At 44.7% G+C, this 14,243-nt stretch overlaps 1 protein-coding gene across 11 annotated transcripts in view; it reads left to right on the top strand.

Moving 5' to 3' along the window:
• The window catches only part of SCAP (SREBF chaperone), a 60,829-nt gene that overhangs the window by 17,763 nt on the left and 28,823 nt on the right, over nt 1–14,243 (top strand). For 6 of the 11 annotated variants that reach the window (XM_035275210.3, XM_035275207.3, XM_078350664.1 and 3 more), the window contains one exon: nt 10,847–11,066. In XM_035275210.3, the coding sequence (XP_035131101.1) occupies nt 10,945–11,066 (122 nt within the window). In that variant the 5' untranslated portion in view covers nt 10,847–10,944. Of the gene's footprint in view, nt 1–9,591; nt 9,705–10,153; nt 10,483–10,846; nt 11,067–14,243 lie in introns of those variants that run through there. The other 5 variants (XM_078350662.1, XM_035275209.3, XM_078350663.1 and 2 more) reach the window with 3 other exon arrangements.

Below are 14,243 nucleotides of genomic sequence, written 5' to 3'. Positions count from 1 at the left end.
ACTTTGGTCTTCCTTCAATTTGGGTGTTTCTGTGCCATCCCAGCAATTACTCTGAACATAGCAATATGCATCCTCTTGAATATGTGTGTTTTCAGGCTTCAGATTCTCTGAAATCAGCTTTTATTCATTAACTAAAATTCCTTTATTTTTTTCAATACTATTTAATTATTATCTTTTTGAGACAGTGTTTCACTCTTGTTGCCCACGCTGGAGTGCAGTGGTGCGATCTTGGCTTACTGCAACCTCTGCCTCCTGGGTTCAAGTGATTCTCCTGAGTCAGCCTCCTGAGTAACTAGGATTACAGGCACACACCACCACGCCCAGCTAATTTTTTGTATTTTTAGTAGAGATGGGGTTTGTCCATGTTGGCCAGGCTGGTCTTGAACTCAAGATCTCAGGCAATCCACCCACCTTGGTCTTCCAAAGTGCTGGGATTAAAGGTGTGAGCGACCCCTTTCTCAGCCTTTTTTTCAGTACTGCTAACTTGGTCTGCTGAAATTTCTCCCAGTTTACTGGCTAATTTTGATGCTTAGAAAAGCAATTTTCTGCCCTGAGCATTGGTCCACTTGAAAGCTTTCAGAAAAACATTCCCCAAAGGGATGAATTGTTTGCACCAGTGGACTAGTTTAGCACAGTCCTGTAGTGACTTTCTGCTTGGCACCAGGTGAGGTGCTGGGTGCTCTAGGGGACACAAGGCGATTCAGTTATACCTTTCTCCCGAAGGGGACCACAGTCAACCCAGGAGGCTAAGAAAGTCAGAACGAGCAAGGTGAAAATACACAGTTACAGAAGCTCAGATAATAGGGCTGCTGCTTCCACAGGAAACTTTGTTCATTATTTTTATATTTAACTTTCAATGTAGAAATACATTTACATGACACAAAATTGGAAAGGTAAATACACGGGAAAGTTTCCCTTCCATCCTGCCCCTGGATTCCAGATCCTCCCCTCAGAGGCTGCTGATGCTGTCACTTCTCATGTGTCCGTTCCCAGGTGTTTTTGTGCATTTATAGACAAATAAGCAGAGACTACTGTTCTCTTACATGAAAGTAGCACACTATTCCCTTGCTTTTTTCTGTAAATGTTTCTGTATGATAGTTCATCATTAATAAATAAGAATTTCCTCATTGTCTTTTTCTTTCTTTTTTGAGACAGAGTCACCCAGGCTGAAGTGCAATGGTATTTTAGTATTATATGTATGTATATATGTACTTTTATTATTATTTTTTGAGACAGAGTCTCAGTTTGTCGTTTGGGCTGGAGTGCAGTGGCACGATCTTGGCTCACTGTACCCTCCACCTCTTGGATTCAAGCAGTTCTCCTGCCTCAGTCTTTTCAGTAGCAGGGATTACAGGTGCCTGCCACCATCCCTGGCTAATTTTTGCGTTTTTTAGTAGAGACGGGGTTTCACCTTGTTGACCAAGCTGGTCTTGAACGCCTGACCTCAAGTGACCCACCCACCTCGGCCTCCTGGGGTGGGGGGGGGGGGGGGAGAGAGAGAGAGTGTGTGTGTGTGTGTGTGAGAGAGTGAGTGTGTGTGTGTGTGTGTGTGTGTGTGTATATATTAAAGACTGAGCCTCGTTCTTGTCACCCAGGATGGAGTGCAATGGCACAATCTTGGCTCACCACAACCTCCGCCTCCCGAGTTCGAGCCATTCTCCTGCCTCAGCCTTCCGAGTAGCTGGGGTTACAGGTGTGTGCCACCACTCCTGGCTAATTTTGTATTTTTAGAAGTGACGGGGTTTCTCCATGTTGGTCAGGCTGGTCTCGAACTCTCAGCCTTAGGTGATCCACCCGCCTCGGCCACCCAAAGTGCTGGGATTACAGGGAAGAGCCACCACGCCTAGCCAGGATGTATGTATGTATGTAAATCAACATACACGTATTTACTAAGCATCTGTCTATTCTTATTTTAAAAGGATGAGAGTTGAATTTTGTCAAATGTCTTCAACATTGGCAGAGATGAACTCTGTTGATAGTTTGAACATAATGTTTTAACACAGTACTTATGTGTTTCTGGCACAAAATGAATGGGGTGATGTTTAGAGAAGGCTTATGGAGGAAATGGCATTTTATCTAGTGCCTGAAGGCTGGATAGAGAAATTAGAGATGGGGAATTAGACTGGGAAGATGAGAAAAGGGTGTTCAGTAAAGAGAGATCCTTGACTGCAAAGGTGTGGCAAGTGGGAATGCAGGTTATTTGGGAAAAGAATTCCAGAAACCCAGCATGACTGTGATATTCATGGGGGCCTTCTAGATCGGTAACATGGGGACGGATTACACCTCTGGGTTCAGATTCTTCATTTGTGGAATTGAAATAATAAAAGCAGTTATTTTTTAAAAGTGTGTTACAAGGATTCAGGAGATAACATAGGCAAAAGTCTTAGCCCAGAGGCTGACACATGGTTTGTAAGGATAGTTATTTTTATTTGACAAGGAGAATGCTGGAAAGAGGTTTCAGTATATTTTGAGTGTACGTGTGTAATAAACAAAGAAGTATGGTCTCAAATGTGCAGACACTGTAGAGCCATTCAAGACTTTTGTGCAAGGGGTGACATAAGCAGTTGTGGTTTTTTTTTCCATTAAAATTTTTTTTAAGAGATGGGGTCTCACTATGTTGCCCAGACTGGTCTCGAACTCCTGGGCTCAGGCAGTCCTCCCATCTCAGCTTCCCAAAGTGCTAGGATTACAGATGTGAGCCACTGTGCCTGGCCATAAGCAGGTCTTTATTTTAGGAAGCTGTCCATACTGACAGTGTGGGAAGAGAAACCAGAAGTGAAGTGTAGATGTAGGTAGCAAAATCAGGTAGGAGACTGTTAGAATTTTCTAGGCTGGTGGTTTTAGATATCTGCCACTAGTTCACTTCTTTTTTTTTTTTTTTTTTTTTTTGAGGAGGAGTTTCGCTCTTGTTACCCAGACTGGAGTGCAATGGCATGATCTCGGCTCACCGCAACCTCCGCCTTCTGGGTTCAAGCAATTCTCCTGCCTCAGCCTCCCGAGTAGCTGGGACTACAGGTGCGCACCTCCATGCCCAGCTAATTTTTGTATTTTTAGTAGAGACAGGATTTCACCTTGTTGACCAGGATGGTCTCGATCTCTTGACTTCGTGAGCCACCGCGCCTGGCCTCACTTCATTTTTTATTTTTTTATTTTTTAAGATAGGTCTTGCTCTTTTGCCCAGGCTAGAGTGCAGTGGAGCAATCACAGCTTACTGTAGCCTTGACCTCCTAGGCTCAAGCAATCCTTCCCACTCAGCCTCCAAAGTAGCTGGGACTATAGTCATGAGCCACCATGCTTAGCTAATTAAAAAATGTTTTTTGTAGAGACAGGGTCTCTGTATGTTGCCCAGGCTGGTCTTGAACTCCTGGTCTCAAGCAGTATTCCTGCCTCAGCCTCCCAAACTGCTGAGATTACAGACATTAGTTAGCTACCATGCCTGGCATGCTAGTCCAGTTTAGACATATGTTCAAGATGGGGGCACTGTAGAGTTGACTTAATTTGGAAATTTGGGCTCCAGGGTTTGGTAGGGCAGTGGTTCTCAAACTTGAATATATCAGTGTCAACTGGAGGGTTTGTTAAATACAGATTTCTGGGCCTCACCCCCAGATTTTCTGATTCACCAGGTCTGGGATAGGCCCAAGAATTTGCATTTCTAACAAGGATTTAGATTGGGACATCTGTGAAGAAGAGGATGGATGAAGTGTTCCTTGTTGATGATTTCATTCAGAGAGAGGGTATTATTAGCTGTCTTTCTCCCAGAATGCCTGAGGTGCTTTGTATCACAATTAGAAGTTGAGAAGATGTGAACTGAGCACTGTTCTGATATCTGATGCTGGTTGTGTTGGTTGGTTTCCTCATCACTTATTCAACAAGTGGTTTGTTTTCAGAGACAGGGTCTCACTATGTTGCCCAGGCTGGCATAAAACTGGGCTCAAGGGATCGTCCCACTTCAGCCTCCTGAGTAGCTGGGAGTATAGGTGCATTTAAAGAGAACTACTGGAAAACATATTGTCAGGGTAGGTCTTTTTGTAGAAGTGATATTTCAGCTGAGACTTGAAGGATGAAAAAGAACCACCCTATAAACAGAAGAGGGAATAGAGGATGGAGCAGTATGTGCCAGGTTCCTGAGATGGGAGTGAGGTTGGCACACATAAGGCATTGGAAGAGAACAAAACAGGGAGAGGTGACACGAGATGAAGTTAGGGAGGACTGAGGTGGGTTGTGCAGAGCCCTGCGAGCTAGGGTGAGGCATTTGGGCTTATTCTAAGTGCACAAGGGGATCCTGCTCACGGTATTGGTAGAATCTGTATCCATTCTGACCTCTGTGGTAAGGTGAATTGGAAAGGGACAGGAAGGGATCTGTGAGGTCCACACATGGTGGGTAGCTTAGCCTATAATCTCAGCTCTTTGGGATGTTGAGGTGGGAGGATTGCTTGAGTCTAGGAGTTCAACACCAGTCTGGGTGACATGGTGAAACCCATCTCTACTAAAAATAGAAAAATTTTGCCAGATGTGGTGGTGCACCCCTGTAGTCCTAGCTACATGGGAGGCTGAAGTGGGAGAATTGATTCAGCCTGGAAGTTGGAGGCTGCAGTGAGCCATGATCATGCCACTGCATTCCAGCCTGGGTGACAGTAGTTTGAGGAGGAGGAAAGGGGATGCTCATAGATCAGGAGTGGGGGTGGAGGAAGAAATCTTGTGTGTTGTTTGCTTTGTCTTTTTTCCTTTTCTCTTGCTCTGGCCTTCCATGCAGTTCTGTGGTGGTGGAGACAGCAGTGACGTTGGCAGATGGTTAGGAAAGGAATTCTTCTATTTATAGAGACTGTGGTCCCAGGAGCATGGAGGGAATCCTTGATTTTGTTCTTTCCTTTCTCTCATTGCTTTTCCCTGGAGGTACTAGAGGTAGTCACAGTTGTGAGAGGTACTCAGCAGGTCAGGGTAATTAAACCCCTGGCTTTCTAGCTAGAAGACCAGGAAAAGTGTTAGGAAGATTGCATGGAGGAAGGAACTCAACAAATTGAACTCATAAAGTTGCATATGAACTACTGGACTATTCCTTTGAACTAACATACGTGTACCTCACTCTAAACAGCATACCAAAGGCTTTGAGGACTAAACTATGGAGTAGATTACTGCTCAAGTAGTTTCGCACAGGCCCCTGGATGGTATGTTTGGGAAAAATCAAAATAATATTTCAAAGGCTTTGGAAACTGATCTCATCTTGGTACCACTGCTTAGAGAAGGTGGGTAGAACTTTGTGGACTGGACCTAAGTAGGTTGATTGCTGCAAAAACAAATTCAAAATTTTACGTAGGACTTAAGAGCTAGAGTCACATAGCATAATATTCAAAATGCCCAGTAATTCAGAATAACTTCAGCTATGAAGAATCAGAAAAATTGCCGGGTGCGGTGGCTCAAGCCTATAATCCCAGCACTTTGGGAGGCCGGGGCGGGTGGATCATGAGGTCAAGAGATTGAGTCCATCCTTGTCGACATGGTGAAACCCCGTCTCTACTAAAAATACAAAAAATGAGCTGGGCATGGTGGTGTGTGCCTGTAGTCCCAGCTACTCAGGAAGCTGAGGCAGGAGAATTGCCTGAACCCAGGAGGCAGAGGTTGCGGTGAGCCGAGATCGCACCATTGCACTCCAGCCTGGGTAACAAGAGCAAAACTCCGCCTCAAAAAAAAAAAAAAAAAAAAGAATCAGGAAAATCATAAGGGGAAAAGACAGCCAACAGATAGCAACCACAACATGACACGGATGTTGAAATTACCAAAAAATTAAAAGCCAAAGTATAATTAAAATATTAATTAAAACCTTGCTGTAACAAGTAAGGGTGACTACTCTTGAAATGAACAGAAAATTAGAAATTTGTTTACTGCAAAATATGACAACCTAAACGAAAAATTAATTGGGTGGGCTCAGTAATAGAATGGAGAAGACAAAAAAGTCAGTGAATGTGAAGGTAGAATAATGCAAATTATCCATTCTGACCAACAGAGATTAAAATAAAGAAAATGAAGAAAAATAAAGAGCTTCAGGGACCCATGGGACAATAACAGAAGGTTTATCTTTTATGTTTTTGAAGTCTCAAAAAGAGAGGAGAAGGAGTGGTGCAGAAAAATTTGAAGAAATTATGGAAAGGAAGAAATAAATATGTTTCTGTTCACAGATATATAAGTCTAGGTGGAGATTCCCAAAGAGTCTAGACACATACACAAAGACTCTAGCACTAATAAGTGATTTCAGGACAGTTGCAGGATAAAAGACTAACATAAAAAAAATCAATGTATGAACAATGAGCATGTGAAAACCAAAATGGAAAACACAGTTGCTAAAAAAAAAGTGAAATATTAGGTATAAATCTAATAAAACATGTACTGTCATGTATGCTGAGAATTACACAGTGCTGATGAAAGAAATCAAAGATCTAAATAAATGGAGAAATATACCATGTTCATGAATTAGAAGACTCAACACGGCAGTTCTTTGCAAATTTGATACACAGGTTTAATGCAGTTTCTAACAAAATTCTATCATGTTCTTTTTTTTTTTTTGACATGGAGTCTCACTCTGTCGCCTGGAGTGCAGTGACATGATCTTGGCTCACTGCAACTTCCACCTCCCAGGTTCAAGCAATTCTCCTGCCTCAGCCTCCGGAGTAGCTGGGATGATAGGCCTACAGGCCACCATGCCCGGCCATTTTGTATTTTTAGTAGAGACAGGGTTTCACCATGTTGGCCACGCTGGTCTCAAACTCCTGACTTGAAGAGATCTGCTCTCCTCGGTCTCCCAAAGTTCTGGGATTACAGGTATGAGCTACCACACCCAGCCTTGTTTTCTATTTTTTAAACCCGAGTCACAGTCTGTGACCCATGGTGGAGTGCAGTGGCTTGATATTGGCTCACTCAACCTCTTCCTCCTGGGTTCAAGTGATTCTCATACTGCCAAGTAGCTGGGATTACTGGTGTGTGCCACCACACCTTGGTAATTCTTTGTGTTTTTAGTAGAGATGGGGTTTCACTATGTTGGCCAGGCTGGTTTCAAATTCCTGACCTCAAGCAATCTTCCCACCTCGGTCTTTTAAAGTACTGGGACTATAGGCATGAGCCACTGTGCCTGGCCCAGACAACTGCTTTTTGATAAAGATGCCAAGCAATTCAATGGAGGAAGGATAGTCTTTTTCACCAAACAGCGCTGGAACAATTGGCTATCTTTAAGTCAAAGGAAAAAAAATTTAGATCTCATACCTTATCTAAAAATTAACTCAAATGGATCATAGATGTTTATTTTTATTTTTTTGAGACAGTCTCGCTGTGTTGCTCAGGCTGCAGTGCAGTGGTGTGGTCATAGCTCATTGCAGCCTCAAATTCTTGGGCTCAAGTGATCCTCCCACTTCAGCCTCCCAAGTAGTTAGGACTACAGGCATGTGCCACCATGCCCTGCTAATTTTAAATTTCTTTTTTGTAAAGACAGTGTCTCACAACGTCCATGCTGGTCTCAAAATCATGGTTTCAAGTAATCTCCCACTTCAGCCTCCCAGACTTTTGGGATTACGGGCACAAGCCATTGCACCCAGCTGGATTACAGATTTTTTTTTTCTTTTTTAAGTCGGGGTTTCACCATGTTGGTCAGGCTGGTCTTGAACTCCCGACCTCAGGTGATCCACCCGCCTTGGCCTCCAAAGTGCTTGGATTATAGGCGTGAGCCACCACGCCCAGCCTGGATTACAGATTTAAACAAATTTTAGGAAAAGACACTGGGGAAAATTACCTTATGACCAAGGAATTCCACTCCTAAGAATGAATATATTCAAAAGAATTGAAAACAAACAGAAAATACAAAAACCCCAACTAAACAACAACAAAGAAAAAGTGAAAAGAATGGAGGGGCTTGAGCCCAGTGGCTCATGCCTGTGATCCCAGCACTTTAGGAGGCCTAGGTGGGCTGATCACAAGGTCAGCAGTTTGAGAAAAGCCTGGCCAACATAGCGAAGCCCTGTCTCTACTAAAAATATGAAAATTAGCCAGGTGTGGTGGTTATGGGTGCCTGTAGTCTCAGCTACTTGGAAGGCTGAGGCAGGAAAATCGCTTGAACCCGGGAGGCAGAGGTTGCAGTGAGCTGAGACTGTGCCATTGCACTCTAGCCTGAGTGACAGAGTGAGACTCCATCTCAAAAAAAAAAAAAAAAAAAGTTGGCCAGATGCGGTGGCTCACGCCTGTAATCCTAGCACTTTGGGAGGCTGAGGTGGGCGGATCATGAGGTCAAGAGATCAAGACCATCCTGGCCAACACGGTGAAAACCTGTCTCTACTAAAAATATAAAAATTAGCTGGGCTGGCCGGGTGCGGTGGCTCAAGCCTATAATCCCAGCACTTTGGGAGGCCGAGGCGGGTAGATCATGAGGTCAAGAGATCAAGACCATCCTGGTCAACAAGGTGAAACCCCGTCTCTACTAATAATACAAAAATTAGCTGGGCATGGTGGTGCGCGCCTGTAGTCCCAGCTACTTGGGAGGCTGAGGTAGGAGAATTGCTTGAACCCAGAAGGCGGAGGTTGCAGTGAGCCGAGATCATGCCATTGCACTCCAGTCTGCGTAACAACAGCGAAACTCTGTCTCAAAAAAAAAAAAAAAAATTATCTGGGCATAGTGGTGCGCACCTGTAGTCCCAGCTACTTGGGAGGTTGAGGCAGGAGAATCGCTTGAACCTGGGAGGCAGAGGTTGCAGTGATCCTAGATCACACCACTGCACTCCAGCCTGGTGACAGAGCGAGATTCTGTCTCCAGAAAAAATAATAATAATAATAATTGAGGCAGGGTGTGGTGGCTCATACCTGTAATCCCAGCACTTTAGGAGGCTGAAGCTGGCGAATCATCTAAGATCAAGAGTTCTAGACCAGCCTGGCCAACATAGTGAAACCCTGTCTCTACTAAAAATACAACAAAATTATCCAAGTGTGATGGTGCACACCTGTGCTCCCAGCTACTAGGGAGACTGAGGCATGAATCACTTGAACCCCTGGAAGGTGGCAGAGTGCAGTGAGCTGACATCACGCCACTGCACTCGAACCTGGGTGACAGAGCAAGACTTCATTTAAAAAGGAAACAAAGTTTGAATTTGAGACCAAGTAAGCAAGAATAATTTGGCTGGGCGTGGTGGCTCATGCCTGTAATCCCAGCATTTTGAGAGGCTGAAGCAGCTGGATTGTTTAAGCCCAGGAGTTTGAGACCAGCCTGGACATCATAGTGAAACCCTGTTTCTACAGAAAAATATAAAAATTAGTGGAGCATGGTTGTGCACACCTGTAATCCCAGCTATTTGGAAGGGTGAGGAAGGAGAATCACTTGAACCTGAGAGGCAGAGGTTGCAGTGAGCCAACATTGTGCCACTGCACTTAAGCCTGGGCCATAGAGTGAGGCTCCATCTCAAAAAAAAAAAAAAAAAAAAGTTTCCTGGACTGGAAACTTGCATGTGCACGTAAGGCCTGTGCTTTTGGGAAGGTAGAAGGAGCGATAGCCATTTCTTCTGGCTCTTGAGTTGGCTGTGGTGTGACTCCTTTTGCTTTGCGTTTCTGGTCCGGACACTTAAGAGGAATCATCTTTGAGTCTGGGTTTTCATCAGTGAGTGAAATCAAGCCAAGACGTGTCTGGGCAGGTTCCATCTAGCACAGACCGAAGAAAACAGCCACATGGAACAAGATAAGTAGGTTTAAACTTGGATTCCACTGGAGAGCACAGTCGGGAAGATAATTCTTGATCCCAGGGCCTCCTAGAGTTTTCTATTCTGATTTTATTGGTTTAATGTAATTTGTTTGAAAGCACCAGAAATTAATTTTGGCTAACACAAGCAAAAAGAGAATTTATTGGAAGGATATAGAATAGCTTACAAAACAGAAAAGTTGATGAGCCAGTCCTCAGAAAGGATGGGAGCCAGAACAGCCTGGGGATCTTGGGAGCAGGAACCTCTGTGGTCCGAATAAACATCATGAATATCCAGTTCCTGTTTTTTTGTGTTTAGAAGTCAAAGTTCAGGGAGAGAAGCCCAGTTGGTGTAGCTTGGGTCAGCACAGGGCACCTTGACTCATAGTTAATCCTGACTAAATCCTGTGGAGTGAGGTGGTTCCCCTGAGCCACACCAGGCTGCTGTTTCTCGTAGAAGGAAACAACTACTGGGCAGGCAGGAACAGGAGGTGCCCTCTGCCTTCACGCTCCCAGGAATAACATAGGACCAAGAGCAGAGACTTCTACCAGAAGTGAATTTTGCTTGGTGACCATTATATCAGAGGCCTAAGCTTTTTGGTGTTTTTATGTTGAGGACCAACCCCACTGAACATTATTTATGGGTAAATCGCTGTTTGTACAATAGTGTGTTTTGGGGAGACCATTCCTATATAAAGGTTTTTCCCAAGGACTTCTCTCAGTGGGGTTTGTGCATAGAGAAGCTTGGGGAAGAATGCCTGTTTGACAGAGAGCAGCTGAAGGTGAGGTCTTTTACACAGGCCTGGTTTCCTGTGCCACACATGAGAAAAATGCCCTTTGGGGAGTGGCCTTTTAGCATTGCCTAATATAGGAGGGGAGGGAGTTGGGTGGGTGGGGGGGGAGAGAGAGACAGAAAGAGAGAGAGAGAGAGAGAGAGAGAGAGAGAGAGAGAGAGAGAGAGAGAGAGAGAGAGAGTGTGTGTGTGTGTGTGTGTGTGTGTGTGTGTGGTGGGATTGATGTCACTAGACCTTGCATATAAGCATTCTTAAACCATTCCCCAGCCACATAACTGTTGCCTCCCTCCAGCAGTCCTAGTGTGCAGAGCCAAGTAGTCTTTGTTAACTGTCTTTTCTCCCTTTTGACCAGGTACCTGCACATGTTGTTCATTGTCACTGCTGTCCAGTGTGTGCCAGGCTGATCCATGGTCACTTTCCGGGATGGCAGCAAGGTGACTTCCGCTGAGGATGACCCTGACTGAAAGGCTGCGTGAGAAGATATCTCGGGCCTTCTACAACCATGGGCTCCTCTGTGCATCCTATCCCATCCCCATCATCCTCTTCACAGGGTTCTGCATCTTAGCCTGCTGGTATGTTTTTGGGTTGCCTTGGATATGGTGGGTCAGTGACTTAGGACAGTAGGTTTTCTAACCCTAAACACTATGGAGCCCTTGGCCTCTGTATACTTTTTACACAATGGGAGCTTGGGCTCCTTTTAACTGCCAGTGGAGAACTCTAGTGCTGGCGTGGTTAACTAATATAACAAAATAGTCCAGGCTGGCCTTAACCTATTGATTCACCAGATTTACTCATATCACTGGTACTCTATCTCAAAATAATGTTTAGACACTGCTAAGACACTCAGATAATTGAAGGACATGATATTTCAATTTTCTTTCTCAATAGTAGTGATTTCCTTTTAGTACCTGGTTAAGTGTAAGAGCCTTCTTCACGTGTTGCAAGGCAAAGTCCATTCGAACAGTACCTTGGACAACCTGTGGCATGCTAACCTCAAAGACTTGCTTCTTTGCTCTCTAGTCATTTTCTTGTGTTCACGTGGAGCCTGCTTCAAACCTCTTGTTGATTCTTGGGACCAGCTGCACTTGCCAAGGACAGTTGTGAGAACTGTAGCTGCCGTTGTTCCTGTCTGTCTTTCTCAAGGCCTCATAGTAGCCTGAAGACTGTGGCTGACAATGACGTAGTAAAGGAGGAGTTTGATATAAGAGGATATCTGATGACTCTTTTGGCTCTAAAACACTGACAGCTGTGAAGAGCCCATCTTATTCTTTTCTCTGGAAAGAATTCTGTTTTTCAAACTCATTGTCTGTCTAATGAGTTTGAAATGTTTGTAGATGTTTTTGGTGCTAGCTGAAGGGAGGATGAGTCAGGAGGGAACTCCTTGTTCAATTCAGTTGCTAATGATTTCAAGTTCTTCCCTGATTATCAGTAAGAAAGATGAACATTGGCCAGATACAGTGCTCATACCTGTAATTCCAACACTGGGAGGCCCAGGCGGGAGAATCACTTGAGGCCAGGAGTTCAAGACCAGCCTGGGCAACATAGCAAGACCCACGCTGTCTGTACAAAAAAAAAGAGAGATGGACATCACTGAGAGTTTCTTGCTGGTTGCTGTGTTGATGCTTCAGGTATAACATTAGGAAGTGGTCCAGTTATATTTCCATTTAACAAAGGGGGATAGGGACTTAGAGATTTATGTGGTCCACACAACTAATAATTAGGGAAACGGAGGTTCAAATACAGGCCTTACGTACTCATACCTGCACCTGTGGCACTTTGTCACTTGGTCTCACTCTGGCTCAGTATGTTTGTGTTGGTGTTTAAGCTGCTCAATTGTGTTGTACAAGATAAAATACTTAAAGCGGTGTCTCGTAAGTGATGAATTTGGAGTGCTCTGATAACTCAGCTCTTGTTGTTTTTGTTTTTCTGTAAGTTAATTGACCTCTTTCTCTTTAAAAAATTTTTTTTTGCGACATGGTCTCACTCTGTCACCAGGCTGGGATGTAGTGGCACAGTCACAGCTCACCACAGCCTTAACCTCCTAGGCTCAAGCGATCCTCCCACCTCAGCCTCCTGAGAGGCCACACGACCACAGGCGTGTGCTACCACACTTGGCTAATGTTTTTCATTCTTTGTAGAGATGGGGGTGTCCTACTTTGGTTTCACTTTCTGATGATACTGTGGTTTTCTCTTATTTTTGTAGTCATCCTGTTTTGAGAGGTAAGGCCCTTGTATTATCACGTTCTTTTTTTGCTTCTTTGAGACAGGGTCCACTTCTCACTGCTCACTGCAGCCTCAACTTCCTGGGCTCAAGTGATTCTCCTGCCTTAGCCCTCTGAGTAGCTGGGACTATAGGCGTGCACCACTAATGTTTTGTATTTTCAGTAGAGCTGGGGTTTTGCCATATTGCCCAGGCTGGTCTCAAACTCCTGACCTCCAGTGATCCAGTTACCTCGGCTTCCCAAAGTGTTGGGATTACAGGTGTGAGCCACTGTGCCCAGCCTTGTACTGTTACCTTCTTAGTGCTGTGTACTTATTTTCCCAAACCAGCATCTTTGTCGTGTAATCTTAAAGCTTTTTTTTTTTCTTAAAACCTGATTGACTTGATAAAATTTTTCCAAGCCTGGGTGAGGTCTTTCAGCCTCCAAAGACAATAAAGGTTGTATAAGAGAATTCATAGATTCTGGAAGTTGGCCAGAAAACCAGAGATCATGGACTCAGGGACACAAGCCTCACCATCGTCTTCAACCTTAGAACGCTTTTCTGTCCAGAGCAGCAGAGCAGTGCCCCCTTCTGCCAGAGCCTGGGATTACCTACAGAAAATAAAGTATGGGGCCAGGCACTGCAGATCACAATGTCAGGAGCTTAAGACCAGCCTGGCCAACATGGTGAAACCCCATCTCTATTAGAAATACAAAAATTAGCCAGGCATGGTGGCGCACATCTGTAGTCCCAGCTACTCGAGAGGCTGAGACAGAAGAATCGCTTGAACCTGGAGGCGGAGGTTGCAGTGAGCCAAGTTTGTACCACTGCACTCCAGCCTGAGTGACAGAGAGACTCCGTCTCAAAAAAAAAGGAAAAAGAAAATAAAGTATGGATATAGACTGCTTACAGTAGTTTAGCCAGATGTTCAGTTTCCATTTAATTGCTTACTTTGTTGTTCCTGGGGTGAAAGACTTGTATGGCCAAACCCAAAGGACTGCTACACTTAATTTCTCTATTCAGATCTAACAGCCACCTGAGCTGTAGAAGTACTTTTTGCACACCACTGGTTCACCAGACTGGGTCATCCCAGAGAAAGCTACAGGGAGTGGTGATCAGTGACAGCTTAGGAATGTGCCTGTCTCCATCAGGCAGTAGAATACGGGGAGTGAGAAAAGGCGTCTGTGTATGAGGAGTCAGACTCGCCTCAAACAGCACTGAGGCTGTGTGACTTCTCTGAGCTGCTGTTGAGGCTGCAGGGTTCAGTGACTGAGAGCCAAGGACACTAATTTAAATGAACTCAGTGCTGAGCCTTGTAAGTGAGCTAGAGTTAGCTCTTCTTCCTGCCTGTCCCCTGGGTGCAGTGACTGTTCTTTCCTCTGGGAAAATCTGATGAAACATGCAGCAAATAGGCACTATGGCAAGAGGTGTCTGTTTGTAACTCTTGGAGGTTAGACCACCAGCGCTGGGATATGTCCCAGCAGCAGCCCAGCAAGACAGAGGGTACTGTTACCCTGGACCTGCCCTGGTAAGCGGTGGGTACACCA

This window comes from Callithrix jacchus, chromosome 15 (genome assembly GCF_049354715.1).
Source record: "Callithrix jacchus isolate 240 chromosome 15, calJac240_pri, whole genome shotgun sequence".
NCBI classification, from domain to species: domain Eukaryota; kingdom Metazoa; phylum Chordata; class Mammalia; order Primates; family Cebidae; genus Callithrix; species Callithrix jacchus.
Note: the sequence above shows the minus strand (reverse complement) of the source record. Positions and strands in the feature narration are given on the sequence as shown.